Below are 18,930 nucleotides of genomic sequence, written 5' to 3'. Positions count from 1 at the left end.
ACTTATTCTTTAGAAATCTACTTTGCAATTGCCACTAGGTGGCAGTGGAGTAGCACTGCCCTCAGCATGACGTTTAGTCAACGTATGTAAACTGTCACCCGATTCCTCGGGGCAGTTTGTGTCCAGACAGCTCATTTCCTGTTTGTTTTTTTCATCTGTTGAACACAGATGCATAAGTCTGTCATCTCAAATGAACTGAGGCCTGTTAGATCAGCATGTGCGGCTAAAGGGATATTCCAGCAATTTAGCACCACTCTGAAAACAGAGATAAAGACTCAGTTCTACACACTATGTACTGTCCATGCTTAGATTTCAGGTTTTATACCAGATGATCAGGGATTTTTTTTCTCAATTAAAAAAAACAACCAGTGGAGATGTTGGGGTTTTTTTGTGTGTTTATTTTTCTTTTCTTTCTTTTTTAAGCACTTATCTAGATTGTAGGCAAGGGTGGGGACAAGCCTATCCCAGCTGTCATAAAGTGAAAAGGTGCGCTACACCCAGGACAGGTCACCAGTGTCACAGTGCTTTGGGAGGAAACCAGAACAGGCACAAACTCCACACAGAGAAGCTTGAAACTACCAGGTTTCAACCAGAAAATTCCTTGCTGTGAGGCTAACCACTGCTCCACTACATCACCTAAATTTTCCCTGATAGGGTAGCATAAATAAGTTCAGTATTACTGTACTTCATCTGGGTTGGTATGCATGAAAAATTCTCAACTGAAATGTTTATCAATATATTGTTACAATGTAATCACATTTTCCTGTTAAAGAAACTCAGACATGACCTCACCTGCACACAAGCAGGTTTCCCTCTGGGACATTAAACTATACATTTATCTGTATTTTACAGTGAACTTTACATGAACAGCTGGGTGGCCGTGGCAGTAAAAACTTGTTCTTGACAGCAGTGGCTGTAAAAAATGTCTGGTTTGTATCAGAAAATGACTGAATATTTAATCTTTCCCCGTAAAACTCTACAAACAGCCTTTGGTGAAAAGTGGATTAATCGCAGTGGATTGGATTGGCAGATATTACTGTAGTCAGTGACTGTTTAAATTATTTTTACATTTTATCCTCTTAACTCCTTATGCTCAAGTGGGAAAAGTGATTGCGAGACTAAATAATTTGCAGCCGACTAGCTGATCTCTTATTCTTATTGCAGAGTATATTTTTTCATTAACTCATAATAATATCTGGCAGATAGGAAACCGCATATGACCAAATAAATAATATACTCTCTGGTTTCAGTGCAAAAAGCTTCAGGCTTAGACTGAATGAACAGCGCACACCCCGTGCATAAAGCTCATATGTACGCACAAGGAGGAAATACTACATGAACTCAATGCACAAAAAGAGCTGTTGACTTATGATTGAGGTCTGTAGTCACTCCAAATATAGCCTCCTTTGCAAGCCTGGCAACTGCTAACCACTGAGCAATGCTCCAGCGCTCATCAAGCAGAGAAATCTGACAGAGCGTGCTTGCTCGAGGTTTTACATGGATGAACTGTTGAGAAGTGGTTACTGTAGAACGGTTACTGGGCAGTTTTTGAGCACGGATGTAGCTGCTGTTGCACTTGGAGGCTCTGTGCAGCAGCAGTGGGTCAGGAGGTCCTTCAGGGAGTTTTAGAAAGTAAAAGGAAATAGTGTTTTGCTTTGCAGGTTTTAAAGCTCATCATTTGTTGATTTGGGATAAGTGCTTTGAAATTGAATAATTAGGAAAAGGCAGGCCGGCCACAGCTTTTAAAATGTCTTATTTAGAATTTCAACATTTCTTCGGACTGTTGGGCAAACATGATCTTCAGCTGTATGGGGAAGGAATTACCACAGGCCTTCTTATGGGGAAGGAAGTGCTGCAGAGCAAAACAGCACAGAAGACAGAATCTGTACATTTCTTTTTGGGTCTACTTTGCAAGCCCAGCAAATCAATAAATAATTTGATTAAATGAAAAAAAAAAAAAGTTTCACAAAGCTGGATATGAGACTCTCCTAGTTAATGTTAAAAGCTGGCATAATGGAGATGCATGACTTTCACTGGACAGCCATTCTATGATTAAAGCAGAATGTAAGTGATGCAATGTTAAAAGAAAAATAATTTTCCACTTCTGAGCTATTGAAATGCCAGACAGAAACTCTGAAAAGACCATTGGTGAGGAATACTGATGAGAGGTCCACGTACCTGATCTCCTGCCTAGCAATCACTCCCGAGCACCACTTCCGTCTGTCAGTCGTATTACGTGCGGCAGAGCGAGCCAGCTCGTTCGGGTAAATTGCAGCAGTGTGTGTGCACGAAGGGCTGCAGGACAATCTTTTAATGGGCAGCGGAGGCTGAGGACTGCCCATTTCAATTAGACAAAAATGCTGACTACTCTTGCGCATAGACACACACAGACACACAATAATTTTCTCCGTCTGGAATGAAGTCAAAGCCAGGGGTTACAATCAGCCATGCGTTTTTGCTTGAAAAATCATTACACTTGACAAATGACTTCCCAGGTGCTCCAACAAATAGTCGTGCTAATCCCCCCCACTGTGCTGTCAAAGAGGGAAAATGGGAACGTGGCAGGACAACAACTTACAAGTCAAGCAGAACTCTGTTATAAAAAATAAAAAGCTTCATCACCATTACATTATTGTAGCATCTTTAATAGAGTTCTTCTTTTAACATCTGTCGTATATAAAGTGTTTCCATGGGGAATAATAATGCTAAGAACACAGGGTAAGACGGCATACTTAATCTTTTATGGGACATTATAGGAATAAAGATGCAGACTGAGTGAAGAGGTGCTAACGACATTACAGACTTCTGCTTTGTCCCACCAAAGAAATATCCAGGCTATGTTAACAGCGTAGAACAGATATACTGCAGCCTTTATAGAGCTGAAGGTCAAACTAGATTGATTCATCTTTTAGTCTTGCCCTTTTGCTGTAAAATGCATTAAATACAGAAGAGCAAAGTGGTGTTTTTAGCATTTGACAAACAGATGCACCGTTCTGCATTCCTTTATAAAACATGAAAAAAAAAATCAAACATACAAACTTTGTATATTTTCAAACATACAAATACCCATGATGCCTCAGGCAGGCACACTAGAGAAGCCTTTCAGGACACAGTGCACTGCGTCAGGATGCTTCAGCCACAATACTGATAGCTGGAACTACAGCAACATGCGTTAATGATTGATGATGAGCTGCAGTCTTAATTGTCTATTAAACTTCTTAAAACCCGTCCAAGCAAGACTGCCTTTGATGATATTGGTAATGTTGCCCTATACACCTGCTGTCTTCCGCTCTCAATTGCAACTGGTCTCCTGTGACATTATGTCTTCGGTGTGGCAAAATCCCAGGCGGTATCCTGGGCACACTTCCACATGGCACGCACAAGCCGAGTGAAGCCCATGTCTTTGGGTTTCTCCAGCCCACGCATGAGCCGCTGCTTCATGATGGCTATGAACTCCTTATTACTAAGCTCCCCATTCCCTAAGGAAGACAGACAGAGAAGGAGAGAAGGGGGAGAGGGGTGATGGACAGGGGAGCGGGATGGTGAAATAATAAAGGAAGAGTAAGTAAGACGAAGGAGCTGACTTCCATTTATTGATGATTTCTACCTCCGGAGGCTTTGTGTTTCATAAATATTTAGAGCAGAGAGATATGATGAGACTGTCAGCTACTTACCATCACAATCAAAGAGCGCGAACACCACGTCGCAGACGTGATCCGACAGCTCCACTTTTGCTACGGTGCGTGCCACCTGCTTCATGGTGACTGAGAGACAGAGGGAGGAAAGATACACAGATAAAAAGATTCACTGTGAGAGCAACACAGGCACAGACTCACACATGTCAGCACATCAGCGGTGCAAATGGAGAACAGTGTGTGCAAATCAGACTGCTCGGATCAACAAAAAGGGTTTCAATTCGCTGGGGAGGCTATCGGATGGACACATGAGAGAAAGAAGGGGCTGAGAGGAGAAGAAAGAGCGGACCGCTACAGGAAATCCAGCTGGGAATGGAACTGGACTGAGGAAAATATGGAGGATGTAAGGTTTATCAGGATTTACCAATAGTCACAAATGGAGGAGGGCAGGTATGAGAGACGAGTGGGGGTGAACAAATAAAACGTGACAAAAATTTCCCTGCAAATGGTGAGAGAAAAAGATGAGCCAGCACGCCATCAAGAACCTCATTACTGGCCTTCTTTTATATATTCAACAAAGCCATTGTGCAGATCCAGATCACACACCCACACATGAGAAACTGTTCTGAAAGGGTGTGAAATCAGTGGACTTGAGTGCAAGATGAAAGCAAAGGAAAAGAGAGTAACAAAGACATTAAAAAGCTCAGCTGAGACACGAGCTGCTTCGGGCTCGAAGAGGAGAAAAACGGTTTCAGTTCATGGACGGCAGCAGGGAGCAGAGAGTTCGCAGACATGTGTCTGCCAGCTCGCTGTGAACCCACAGCATCCTCCCAAAGCCGCTTTACGCAAAGTCAAAAACACACTGATACACATACGCGGTTTGTTACTGTGCAGAAATGCCACTGAAACCAAATGCCTGAAAAAGCACCTCGGGGTAGACCCTTCGCTCCCTTAACACAGCAGCTGCTTCATAAATGAATCAGAACAAATGGATGCACAGACCGAAAACATATGGAGGTCTATTGATGGACTGAATCACTGCAACAAATGAAGGAAACAGACTCCTCAAACAACTGCCACAGGTCTCATCTGCCGCTTTTGTTCTCACATTAAAAAGATTTTCATTGTCAGCTTCTGACAAATGAATTGAGTAGTAATGAAAGTGCTGAGCCACATAAAGACAGTACGAGTGATTTAATGAATTTAAACTTTGTAATTAGTTTTCACCAGTAAGCACTGAAAATAAATTCTTCAGCACTGAGAACAGCATAACCACAGTGAACTCTGTGGGCGATTTTTAAAGTCTTAATATGTGAGATCTTTCAGGGTTTTTTCCTAACTAAACCCCTTTGTGACGCTTTTTATGTGGATGAGTTAACCAACTTTTCAAAGTGAAGAACTACTACTGTGCGGTGTGCAATACACTGCAGGTGTTCATGGTATAATGGGGGGGGGGAAAGGCCAGTTAGTAACTGGAGTTTGGCTCCACTGTAAAAAGTTACACCAATCGCTCTTCAAAAATATTTACCGAAGTTTTATGTCTGTTTGTGCCCCCACTGTCACGGTCCGCAGTGGCTGACCGTGTGGAGAGTGTTTGGAGGACCCAGGTGCGGACACAGCTAAGCAGACCAAATTAACTTTAAACAAAAAGCGAGCCTTTATTTGAGGCTGGAGTACATGAACTAAACTAAACGAGAACTGAACAGGGACAACAACTAAACAGGAACCTAAACTGGGAAGAAACTACTAACAGTGAGACTATGAACAAGATTGTGCCAGAACATGAGGGAACTGTGAAATATAAGAATAAGCATCATGAGCCATGACCTGCACAGAGACTTGAAACCTGACATGACATAAGGCGTGGAACACAGACGACGCGACACAGACTGAATGAAACACAGAGACTAAATACACACAAGGGATGATCAAGGGAAGTGGAAACACATGAGGGGGAACAGCTGATACACATGAACTTAATGACAGGACAGGGAAAGTGAAACTACATACACTGACATTAGACGGACTTTCAAAGTAAAACAGGAAACATGGGGATTAGACGCGACCTGAACTGAACATAACCACACAGACAGGACGCATGCCAGGTAGGTGCACAGACAAGGGAGACTGAATACAGGAGGAGATGACATAAACACCTAAGAAACAAAGGACTAAACAGCAACCTTGAAATTAACTAGAAGAACTAAACTAGGGCACAAATGAATACCAAAATATATAAAAACTCAAACACTGGGTCACAGACCCAGCCCATGACACCCATTTCTCAATGCAGGAACTCCAGCAACACTTAAGGAAAGAGGAACAACTTTACTGACTGACCAACGGGTTTCGGCTTGTGGATGACCCTGATGAAGGCCACAAGCCGCAGTCAGTAAAGTTTACAAATCCTACCATGTGGATTCATGGATTTTTTTTTTTCACATTCTGTGTCTCACAGTTGAAGTGTACCTCTGGTGCAAATTACTGACCTCTGTCATCATTTTAAGTGGGGGAACTTGCACAATCGGTGGCTGACTAAATACTTTTTTGCCCCACTGTAAATTATAGTTCAGGCTAGTTCGGGTGCCCCTAGAACCAGATGTTCACAGAGGTGCCACAGGGCCAGTGTGCTCCCTGATGCACTGAGCCCATCTAATCTTTTCTCTTTCACACTCTATATCCCTGTGATTTTGTGCCACATCATTATTCCTTTCACATCTTACGTAGTTTATGCTCTTCCTTCTTTCTCCATGCAACTTTGTGCAGGTATCTTTGGAGCAGCAGGTTTCTTTATGAGTGACTGGCCCCACCAGCCGGTTGAGTGTTTACTGTTCTACTGTAAGCTCTTTTCTCTTTGCTCATCCAAGCCAGTGATGGCTGCAGAGCCTCCCCAGGCCTGTTTGTCCCAGAGGTTATCGTCCAGTTTTTTGTATTCAACTGCTGTTGCAACCACCCTGCAGTAACGGACTTATGGAGAAAGAAACCATTTAATGGTGGGTTAACTCAACCCTAATCATCCATTCACTTGCCCGGTGATAATGCTGGCATGTTTTAGGGGACATCAGCAGCCTGTAGTAGGCGCACAAAGCGATCTGTCATGTGTGCATAAGCAGTTTTTGTGTTTGAATTTGCACAATTCTTCAGGCCCAGGGGAAGAAGTGGTGGATAAATGGATGGACTGATAAAAAGATGACAAATAGCTGAGCTTGGTTTGGGAGAAAAGCCAGGAAAAAAAAGATGTGGGAAGCAGATCTGGCTGTCAGAGTGTTAACAGCCATGAGATGCAGACGATGAAACGGAGAACAGTTAAGTCTAAAGGGGGATAATTAGGGAAGGGAGAGAATGTCAAAGTAAAGGGTGACTGTGGGTGTACCTTTATCTATGGAGGCTCCAGCCATATGGTAGAAACTCAGAGCTGTGTCCACGTCATTTACGTTCTTCAAGAAAGTAAAGAAGTTCTCCACCTCCTCAAATGTGATGCCCTGTGCGACAAAGAAAAATGGACAAATTTGTTACAAATCCTTCCTGCATTTGTATTTGGGCTATTAGAGCATTCCAAACCTGCGAAAAACAGCCAACTATTGTTAAGACAAGAGCTGCCACTGTAGAATACCACATTTGGAGGACCTTAGGAGTGTGACACAAATGACAAGAGGAAGTCTGCATAAGCTTTTGACACACATGGTTAAACATTGTGCCACAGACCAACAAGGGGACAGACAGCCTAAAGCAAACATTCGCACATACACATATAAACAGACACATAGTCACACAGCTGCTGCACTGCTGATGAGCTTATTTGCAAAGAAAAGTGAACAGCTGGTCTTGGGCTGTAAATAATACTTGAGTCATTTACATTACAGGTTCTGCCAATACTGACAGACTGACAGCAGGATTGAGGAAGACAGGGTAAACAGTAAAAGAAGTGAAGACAGACAGGGAGCGATGCTTGCTGCTGTTTAATTCCTTAGGGAGACAACTCTGGCAGCATCATCTTTTCCCTCATGACTTGGAGGAACAGTCACTTCCCTGCTTTCTGTTCCTTTTCTCTCCTAATCGCTGTATTTAACCATCAGACGTGCCTTATCGTAGCTAAGTCTGACATCTGTGGTGCTTTAATGTATAACAAACAGCTCTGTGACAGTCCACATCGTTACATTCCAAAAAATTGAAATGGGACATATTTCGCTGCAACACCCCTGGGAATACGATATGCATGGGTGTAACTTCAGTCAGTTGACTGATGGGGCTCGTTACCGTGAAACCGATCCAGCATAAAAACGGGGTTCATGCAAAGAACTTGAAGTAGGAAGGAGATATAAGCATGTACTAAATTTAGAAATTATGATTTTTACATTACCACGAATGTCTGTGGAGAATTTTTATGCTTAAAGCAATGTGGCTGTAAAGCAATAGTCTTGTCTTTTTTTTTTTCTTTCAAAGACTACTCAACTGAGGATAATGTCTAAAAAAAAAAACACAGTGCAATTTTGTGAAGACTCTGAGACGACCAGAGAGGAATGAAGAGAGCTAACTGCACCAATATGAGGTCATCCCAAAATAGAGCTAGAGGTGGCTGGAGAGACTGAGTTGGTAAGGTGGATAAGATCAGACACTGTATGTGCTGCCCACTCCCAGTGATGTATTACCTCTCATCCAGACTCTCACAAAGACTCTCAATGCCCCTGCACAGTCTCTTTTTCCCTTACGCATGCACCGTCTGTCATACATCCTCCCATGTAGGCTAATTAATTAAAACACTCAGAACACCTCATCAAGCGCTGTATCTTACCTCTGGAGTGGCTAAGACTTTCAGAGCTACATTTAAGGATGGACGAAAGGACATATTTATTTACCTGTGCATCCTTAAACATTTTCTTCAACCCCTTCTGCATCTGCTTGAGTTTACGAGACTGGACGCCGCTGTAGGCCAGCAGCATACCCCCGAACTGCCTCTCAGTGATTCTGCCGTCCACAGGATCGTTCCTCTCAAACTAGGGAGGGAAAAAGAGAGAAAAACAGATCAAGTGCTATGTGGAGGAAACAACATTTTTAGTAAGGGAGCGCACAGGGAGATGGGAAACAGTAAATACTGATGTCAGGCTTCAAGCTGAGTCACGTCTGGAGCTGGCATTGGTGACATTAAATGCGCATGTGCATTTTTGCAATGTTTCACTGCAACAACAGCATGCCTCTGCTGTGTCAGGTCAACACACTTGATTTATGACTGAGGATGTTTGACATTTCTCTCTTAACTTGTTAACCTCTAGAAATGTTGCATTTCTGGCAGGCAGGATGTGAATAAGCCCCCCACATTATAATAATGAGAATGGCACGTATTCTTTGACCTGTAAGTTTGTAAGCATAAGAGTTACAACTATAAAGAGTCGTCATGCATCACTTTGAAGCTGACGGTTGGTCCCTAGCAGACATTCCAGGCTCCAGTTTCCTAGGTAACCCTGTAATGTAACCTGATGATTACAGTATAGCATAAAGTCAGTTAAACCTCAGGGATATCAGTCTGTTCATTTAGGAAGCATAAACCATTGTGAAACCATTTCATGTGCTTTGATATAAAGGAAAGAAACAAAAGATGCATTGGAGAAGCAACACAACAACACCACCTGCGAAACCATCCTCATCATTTTTGTTTTTACTTTGTGTGTAAAACCACCTGTCACTACCTCCTTCCTTCCCCCCTCACAGAAACATTTTTTTATTTAATTGTTAGGGTAATTTGGGACTACATATAATAGTAAGATTTGTTTCCTCAGCATGAAAATCCTTCCAGACTGATTTGTTTTTTCTAGTTTTTCCATTTGCTATTGTCCTTGTCACTACTTGTAGCAAAAGATGTTACCTGCAGCCATTTCAGGTTGCACATGTAGTCCAGCGCCTCCAGTATGGCAGAACAATATGATCAGTGTCTGTAAGGTTTGTTGTTTCCCTAGCACAATTTAAATTGTGTGAAGGAGATACTAGGAGATAGGCTGTGACCTGCGGCGTGCTGGACAGGGGAGTAAAAGGGGATCAACCTTAGCAGCAGGACTAGTATCTGCTCTTTTGTGAAAGGAGGACCAACATGACCACTGTTAAGAGTCGTACAATGTAGCTACAAACTGGTCACTGTGCTCATAGGCCAGAGCTGTTGGGTTTGCCTGGCAGCACCAGAACGGGCTTGTCCGCCACTGGTGCGCCGTTCTCTACAGAGATGGAGAGCACCTTCACACTGAACATAAGAGCAACATCAAAAAGTCTCGAGACACTGTTGAAAACGCTATGAAATGCTAGCCACTTCAATCGCTTTTCTTAAATTCAAGAAGAGTTAAAACTCAGGAACCACTCATTTCATGTTGGCTGCAGTTATTTAATCTGCTTTCACATGAAGTTGCTGAATGTTAAAATAAATTCAAACTTATCTGTTGTGTTATGATTTCCCCGAATGACTACTGAGGTATCATTAAGGCCTGACACATAATGCTTCCTTTTCTTGCAGATGCTCAGATCTGAGTCCTGTTCTCTGAGCCTCTGATAATGCCACTCATTATGGTTTGGAGCATCATTTAGGCACTAGGCATGGTAAACACCAGCTCAACCATATGCTCAGCAGCACTGATCAGCTGTTGCTACTGACTTCCTCATCGTTTTTGTTTTTAATTTATGTGTAAAACCACCTGTCACTAGCTCCTTCCTTCTCCCCTGATAGAAACATTTTTTTTTGATTTAACTGGACTCTGGAACTACATGTAATACAGACAGTGAGATTGTTTTTGGCTCTGTGAAAAAGCTATTCATTTTCCTCTGCAGCTCCTAATAAGTACAGAGACTTAATATGCATTTAAATTCAAATGGACTGTAACTGTACACAAACTGCAGTAAACCAGTAGATGGAAAATTGAAGTTGAATCATCTCCTCATTAATTTTTCCATTTTTGTTACCTCTAGTTTGAGCACGTCGTGCTGCAGTTTCCTTTGAAACTCCAGGAAACTGCCAATGGTGAGTTTGCCCTTCAGATCCCCTCCAAAGAAGTATGTGGTGAGAGCAGAGCTGCAGCCACCTGTCTTCAGGGTATTTCCTGTGGTAGAGCGATCGCGGTGTCGCATACCCATGCTGGTCTGGGAACGAATGATGCTCTGGACCTACACATACAGAGAGCCAAGTGTCAACCAGAGTGTCCGTGCAGACTAAGTTTTAGAGGTAGTTATAAACTACAATATATTCACTACAATATATACTATATAGACTGTATAAGACAAACTGAGCTGCATATATGTTGATGTTAGCACAGACTGCTGAGCACAGCATCTATCTGTCTCTTTGAGAAAGGGTCACACTGGTGGACAGCAGTGTGGGAGCCTACCTTCATTGCTAGTCAGTGTGTGTCACTGTAAAACAATCAAAGCTACTCTGGTTATTCAATCTCAATATAAATATGTGGGCTAGCTCTTTCAAGCTTCTGTCACGTTTAATATGTTGATTTTGCGCAGGTTTGCGTGCATCTGCTGCACGTAGGACATCCTGCTGATGTCAGTCTAACCTGTTCAAACTCCTCCAGGTCCACCTCTCCATCGCCGTTCAGATCAAACATCTTGAAAGCGATCTCAAAGTTCCTCTGGGGAGCTGGACACAAGAGCAACACACAAAGCCACATGAAGAGATACTCTCAATTACACACAGTATATTACAAATATTACACAAAACACATAATTGTACAATATATTCAGTCTTCTCCTCATTCAAGGTGGCGCAAAGTTCTCACACAGGGAAATCAACCCTCTAACTACACAGCAAAAATTGGCCCCGCCTTCCACCAACACTGAAGCTGCTAAAAAAAACACTCTGTTATTTTCTTTTGCTTTAATACATTAGTAACTTAAACTTTACTGTCTACTTTTGGAACCTGATCTAAACTGTAATATTTTGTGAGACTATGTATATAAGATCTATATACCCTGATGTGACAAAATGTTACGAACACGCTCACTTAATATGCTGTTGGTCCTGACGAGACAGCTTAAAGCCATCGAGGCACGGACTTAAAACGAACTCTGAAGGTGCCTGTTGGTAGCTTGTGCCAGGCCCTATTAGCAACCCCGTTAGTCGAATGATGTGTTTCAAACCCCATCCCTCATTAACTGTTTGACCTGCTGCAGAGCAGCACGAGCAGGGATTCACCACTGCTGACCCCACAAGACTGCTAGTTTTAGACATGCTCTTTATCAACTGGCTTCTGTCTGTCCATCCACCAGCACAGGAAAAAAACCAAATACATAAAAATCACCGTTACCAGATGTGACAATCAAAATTTATGTGTTCATCTGTGAGTGGTCATATTTGGACCGATCCATGTATTTCATACACCAAAACAATAACATGCAATATAAAATATTATACAGTCTCTCCTTAATTTTTAATTCTTTTCATGGCTTCACATTGTTATTGTACAGTTAACTACTATGAATATTTATTGCTTCAAATATTCTTCAGTGCCTTTTATGGAAGATTAATCTTTATTAAAAAGGCACTATGAGGTGTAAATCTAAATCTGGTAGGCAAAATACATCTACTTTGCTGTTTTTTGTGGCTGTGTTAAACAGATTGAAACCAACAATAATGCATCCTGCTTCGTCTGCTTTAAAAAAAGGCTTGTCCTTGAAAACTTCCCTTAAGGTTTTCTCCCTATGAACGGATTATAATAAAAGGTCTAGCAGAGTTGGGGATAAAAGTTTACTAGCCTTTGGAGAGGAACGAGTTGAGCTTCATTTTCATTTTATTACCAAACACTACGGCCCGTTGGGAGTGGAGGCATTAATGTGCGATTTATTTCCTGTATGAACCACCAATACTAGATCAAGGTAAGACTGATTCTGTGTAAGCAGACTTGGTCAGCTCACATTAACATTTAAAATCCACGTCTTATACATGTCCTGTCCTCCCTAATAACGTCGTATCAAAAGACATCCATTCTTTTACTTTCTGTCCTAACTGACAAGTAGAAATGTAGAGAGCAGAGAAGACACAAAAGAGACTCTCATGAGATCTGATCTGTGAACTATGCAGACGATTTAAAAGATGTTATACTTAATGAGACAGGTCATGTGAACCACTTCAATTCTAGGAAGTCTTGCACATTTCAACAATGTACTTACTTGACAGCACAGTGGTGAGAAAGATGTAGTCAGAGAAGGAGATAAGGCCACATTCCCCCAGTGTGTAAAATATGCTGTCCTCATCTGCAAACTTCTCCCTCTCCTGGGCAATCTTCTGCTCATCCAGGTCAGGACACACACACACACACACACACACACACACACACACACACACACACACAAAGGTAAAAGCTATATTAAAAAACCTTCCACATGATCCAGCACTAGCCTTACAGCCTCTATAGCTGTGCAGTTGTGTGTGTGCAAGCAAGTACGTGTGTGTATGTGTGTGTAGGACCAAGGCTCAATTAAAGACTTGCTCAAACACAAAAATCTAAACACATTCTGGTCTTTCACACACATACACACACAATAAAAAGTTCCCTTCATATAGCTGGGTTATCACATGAACAGTCATGCAAGTGCTGCATACACATGAAGCCAAACAGGTGAGGATGATGATGGTTAGTCAGCAGTCAGCTCGAGTATAAAACATTGTCCACCAGAGACCGTACTCACAGTGAGAAACTGACACAAAGAGAGGGAAAACATCACGAGAGACTGCAGCACAAACGCACACACCATTTGTTAAACATAGCTGTAATGTAACCCAGAGCATTAATCATTAAAAACAGGGCGAATTAAACTCTCTCTCACACACACAAACACACAGTTAACGACATGTTTTCCATGTGTATATCCACAGCACTGCATGAAAGTGCGACTTAATCACATGCACACTACACACTCAGTGACAGACTTGAAAGACAGTGTCCCACTAGTAGGGCTCTCCACCAAACAGACGGACAGAGCATGCCTAGAGAAGGAAGAAGGAGTGGAGGAGGGAGCTCGGCAACGCTGAGCCCGTGTGGAGTTACCTCCGTCTGTAAAGGGGTCCATTTCAGAGGAGTATGAGGAGGGAGGAAAAACAACTGTTAGAAAAACAAAATCATGGCCTCTGCTGTTTTTTTGCTTTGTTTATAGCAGGGCTTTAATGGCAAAGACACAGATTTGCATTCATATAGCTGCACACACACACACACACACACTGAAACAATCTTGCTCAAAACAAGATAATTGGTCGATGCCACTCAAAGTTAAGAATTCAATTATGCTTTGCAATCTTCACGGTGTGCAACTACAATTAGTGTACAATGAATAATCACACTAGGACTATGATTTGCTGTGCTACATATTATCACATTTTGTGTACACAGAGCATATCTAAACTGTGAATCAAAGTCATGTTGCAGTATAATCACAAACGCAGGCTGAGTACACTACAAATCAAAGCTAATCTCATGTTATCACTTGCAAGGGTCACAGACATATACTAACTACATGAACCAAAACATGTATAAATATAAACATTTGGTGGCACCCCCTTCATATCAAATCTTTCAAATCATTACCCCTTTGACCGACTCCCTTCTCATTGCATACAAACAAAAGACAATTAGTATGAGGGCATAAAGTTTATCTCTATCTCCAGTTCATGTCTATCCTCAGTTTTAAAAGTCAGAGATACAAAGACAACAACAGTTTCTACTAGTACTTAAGATATATTCATTCTCCAAGGAGAAGGGAGTGAGGGAGAAAGGGGAAATCAGAGGGAGAGAAATTTATTTTTTAATCATACAGGTTTACAAGAAGTGACAGAATAAGAAAGACAGCAAAGGGCAATGTTTTAATTCCAGGTGCTTTGCAAGCTTTTCTGGTGTAACTGTGTGTATAAATGCAAGAAGGAAGAAGAAGAAGAAGAAGAAAGAGCAAAACAAGATAAAGTGAGAGGTGCGAGAGTGAAAGAGGTTGGTACTGTCCCCTAAGTTGGGTACAATAACACATGGAACAAGTCCTCTGGGTCCAAGGTGAGAAGCAGCTGTAATGCCAGTCTACAAAACAGAAAAGACAAACACTTCTGCACGAGTGTGTATGCCAGTAGGCACAATGGGACAGCTACAAGGCCGTACACCAAGACTCATAAAAACACTGGGCCTCATTATAAAGATCAGAGCAGAGGCACCAAGCACATTAGGGGTAGTATCATATTTTTCACTCGTCTGAGTCAAGGATAACAGCATCCTCACAGAAAAGCCTGGAGTGAAACAAATCCAATTACAATCCAGCTTCCCACAAACTGAGATGCTATTTAAAATTAATCAAAAAGACAATGCTAAATTAGCAAACTAATTTTTTACGCTATTTAATATAAAACAGTATAAAGATGACATATTCAAATAAGAAATTCTACGGTTTGTTTTTTCAAATTTTTTTTCGATTTGCTGTTATCGTCTACAAATCTGATGAAACTACTTGATGAAGATGATTTGGTATAAAAAGAGCCTCCCTGCGGTGGTTGGGGATTCATAAGTCTGTAACAGACTAATGAAGAAAAATATTGTTTTTTATTGTAAGATTGTGACTAATTTAGGCATTTTTGACATACACTTCTGTGGCGTGGGTGTGGTCCTTGGCCAGCTGCAGAGGAGGGGTGACGCAGTGAGCTCCCGGGGCGGCGCAGGGGCGGGGTGAACAGGTGTGCTGGGATCTGACAGTGATTGTGTCTCTTTATATGTTGGCAGTGACAGACGGAGACGAAGGTGACAGCAGAGAAAGAGAGCGCGGGAGTATATGTGTCCACGTACAACCCCGAGTTTAATAAAAAGTTCTGCATTGTCAAAGTCGCTCCGGCTGGTATTTCTTGGGTCCACCGTTACAACTTCATTAAATCATTAAAGGATTCAGAGAATTATACATAAAGTCCAATTCAGAGAGTCAGTACTGAATGGACATGTGCAAAAAAAGAAGGCATGCCACTGTAGTTTCAAGCTTTATCTACAACTGTCCTACACAAAACACACAAAAAATATAACTATACAGCCAGAATCCTCTACAGAAATCATGGAGCCACGTATAACAGGGTAAAGAGGAGAGGACCATCATCTCACACTTCAAATGACCCAAACTTATGAAATCCCACATTAAGCAAAACATGTTTTCCTTTTACAGTAATACAGTAATTCCCTCAAATCCCAAATGCTTACAGCGTGTTTTTAAAAGAAGAGTTGATGCAACACAGTGACAAACACCCTACTTTATAAGAAATGTGTTGCTGAACAAAAATTCAAAATGGGCTGTTTTCCTTTACATTTTACAAAGAATTTCAACTTTTTTTCACAGGGTTATAAAAAGGCCACACGATGGAAGTTTTTTAAGTCTTGTAGGATCCCCTCTATAGCTACAGATTTCAGTACCAATGAGCTGACATTAAAGCATTCTCTCTTTGTTTGTTTTTTTCTATTCGCTCTATGCTATAACAATGTGCACGCTGTTAAGAAGAAGAGGAGGTATGGCACTGTGAATATCAACCTATGCTCCATGTTTCATACTCCCCATCCTGTGGCTCTGTTGTAAGGATCATGCCTGGACTTACACTTTATCCTCCATCTTTCTGTCACTAGTGCAAGCCTCGGCTTCCGACTTGAGACACACAATACTGGATTCTCCAGCAAAAAGCCAGTGAACAGTACAGAAATGCACACAGAGTACAACATCAGATAAAAGGCAGAAAGTCTTATCTACAAAATGCAGCTACTAGGTTACTTGATTCCTTAGACAGACTTCGTCTCTGTGTCTAATTAGTTAGTAATTCATTAGTTTTGATAGCTCAACAGGGAGGACATTATGCCTATAAAACACCAACTACATTTAAATCAGTATTTAACACTGGTAGATTTTTCCCAAAGCACTTAAATGACTGTAAACGTGATTGCTGCAGCAATCAAGTAAATTAAAACCTATCTCTTAATCAGTACCAACTTCATATCTGTCTGTATACATGTGAGTGTGGCTGCTTTTCAGACTTCTGGCTTGAGCCTGGACATGTCTACATACTTGTCCTTGTGTTTCAGCTAGAGATGACAATCCGACTAGCCTGTTAGGTGAGGCAGAAACACAGGACTGACAGAGCTGCTGTCTGGGCGTCACTGGTAGCAAGGAGGAATGGACAAACAGAGTTAAAGGTCTGGTCAGGGCTAATCTCTCTAGTGCACTAGAGCTAAGGAATAGCCCATGGCTACTCTGACCAAATTTAAACTAGCTTTAAGAAAACTAAGCATGAGACCCGTACAACCAGGCACAGCTGAAGGGATGCATGCAGAAGGCCAAATTATTCATTCATTATTCATTTCACGCAAATACTAAGGAAACATTTTCTAAACACTTAAAAGTGATATACTTAAAAACTTGCCATAGAAACATTTTAGATCCTAATTTCTTTGATAAAACCAAAACAGCTTGCAGCAATGCAGTCTTATATCGACACCCTATATCAATCATCAAATGACAGATGCTTCAATGCATTACCTTCATTATTTAGTGTTTTGTTACTTTTACAAATAACAAACTGTATATAACATGATTATCTGGACAGTAATTTCATTTTCACAGTTTTGCATGTGTACACGACTATAAAAAATTAGAGATCAGCAATCAAGATGTCAAAAGGTGAAAAAAAAGGGGGAAGAAAAGCTCATTATGAAACTAAAAGTCACTTCACCCTATCTTGTGTCAGTGACAGAGAAAATACAAAAAAAAGGGGGGCATGCTCCAAATACTTAAGGATGTGACAATGAACACATCTGTGCTAATGAGACTGATCAAATCTCCTGACATCCAGTGTCATAACAAAAGCAAACAGACAACTGCTGAAGCAACTGACTGATATGAGACACAATTCACATAATTCTGTAATCCGCTTGTACACACATTTGGATACCAAAAATACATAATTTGTCATCCATGTATTTTCTGCTCTTTCACTCTTTTTCCTCCATGACTGCCATAATAAAAACACAAATTTATGAGTCTAGGGTTTGATGAAAGGCTCAGGCAGCAACAGGGAGAATTTGCTCTCATTCTGCTGTTTATGTGTTTATTGAGTGACGCCTGTCCTCAAGTGACCTCGCATCTGAATGCAAAGGTGAGTTTCAAAATAACGTGGTTTACTGGAGCGTGTTGATGAACTGGCTGGAAAAAAAAAGAAAGAAAGAAAAAAAGGTCAGTGACATGTAAAGCCTGACCGACAGTGCAGAAAGAGTGAAAGACGGGAGGAGTGTGACAAAAGATGCATTAAAAATGAATCAGGACCGTTGTGTCCTTTGCACCGCAGTATGTGATGTGGTAGCTCTGAGGTTACTGTCGCTTTTGTGGGTACAATAAATGATTTGAGTATCAGGGAAAACTGAATTCAGGATGACCTGCTTGAGGGTAAAAGTCAATCCAGGTCTCAGCTTGATATTTCTGAATGGTCTGACAGCCTACAAGCCCACTTGCACTGCATCTTCAACACAGCATGGCGCCCCATTCACAAACTACGCACCCCAACAAACACAAAGACGATGTGATTTTTCATCTTTTACTGAGCTGCAGACGATAATTTCTCCCTGTATATGATCGCATCATTGGACCAAAACACTGCATTCTGTAGGTGGGTCGGCAGGTGTGTGGGAGGAGAGAAAATTAATGCATTAGCCACCTCTGGTCCCAGGGGTAACCACAAAGCAGGTTTGCCATTAATAACTTATGCAGTGAGCACATTCAGTATAATGCTTCCTGATGTGGAACGCTCAATAAACAAATTTTGTTCGTTGAGGACTGGCAGGTGTCTTATAAACGACAGGTTGAACTGAATTAAAGGACCAGCTTTTGAGACAAACCAACCTCTAACTGAGTGGAAGAGAGAGAAATAGAGAAGGATCAGGAGTATTCAGTGTATTTTTGTGTATGATCTTTCAGTGTCAACAAAACAGAGAACAAAGAAAGCATGTAGAAAATTACACACAGCGGAAGAATATATACATATACACACACACACACACACACACACACACACATATATATATATATATATATAAATAACACCACCATTAGGATTTTATATATATATATAAAAAGTGGTCTGTATCAGTCCAAGCAGCAGGCCCTGGGAGCGTCCTGTGAGATCAGAAAGGGTAAACATGACAACAGTTGGTGTGACAAGTGGCGTGTTTTCCATTGGAGCAGCACTCCCTCTGAGTGACAGGTTTCGACTCTCCGTCGGTGGAGGTCATCCGGAAGACAGCGTTGCTTTACAAACACAGTGAGC

General features: G+C 41.5%; 1 protein-coding gene across 1 annotated transcript in view; it reads right to left on the bottom strand.

The window, feature by feature from the left end:
* Positions 1–2,624: 2,624 nt before the first annotated feature.
* micu1 (mitochondrial calcium uptake 1) overlaps positions 2,625–18,930 on the bottom strand; it is a 35,844-nt gene continuing 19,538 nt past the window's right edge. Inside the window, exons 6-12 of the mRNA XM_085478048.1 lie at positions 12,786–12,900; positions 11,174–11,256; positions 10,575–10,775; positions 8,492–8,629; positions 7,009–7,117; positions 3,675–3,764; positions 2,625–3,479 (exon numbers count right to left, since the gene is read on the bottom strand). Of these exons, the coding sequence (XP_085334174.1) occupies positions 3,319–3,479; positions 3,675–3,764; positions 7,009–7,117; positions 8,492–8,629; positions 10,575–10,775; positions 11,174–11,256; positions 12,786–12,900 (897 nt within the window). The 3' untranslated portion in view covers positions 2,625–3,318. The remainder of the gene's footprint in view (positions 3,480–3,674; positions 3,765–7,008; positions 7,118–8,491; positions 8,630–10,574; positions 10,776–11,173; positions 11,257–12,785; positions 12,901–18,930) is intronic.

The sequence above is a fragment of the Copadichromis virginalis genome, linkage group LG13 (genome assembly GCF_057382275.1).
Source record: "Copadichromis virginalis isolate Kocher_CV1m ecotype Utaka linkage group LG13, C_Virginalis_male_GT1.1, whole genome shotgun sequence".
NCBI classification, from domain to species: domain Eukaryota; kingdom Metazoa; phylum Chordata; class Actinopteri; order Cichliformes; family Cichlidae; genus Copadichromis; species Copadichromis virginalis.
Note: the sequence above shows the minus strand (reverse complement) of the source record. Positions and strands in the feature narration are given on the sequence as shown.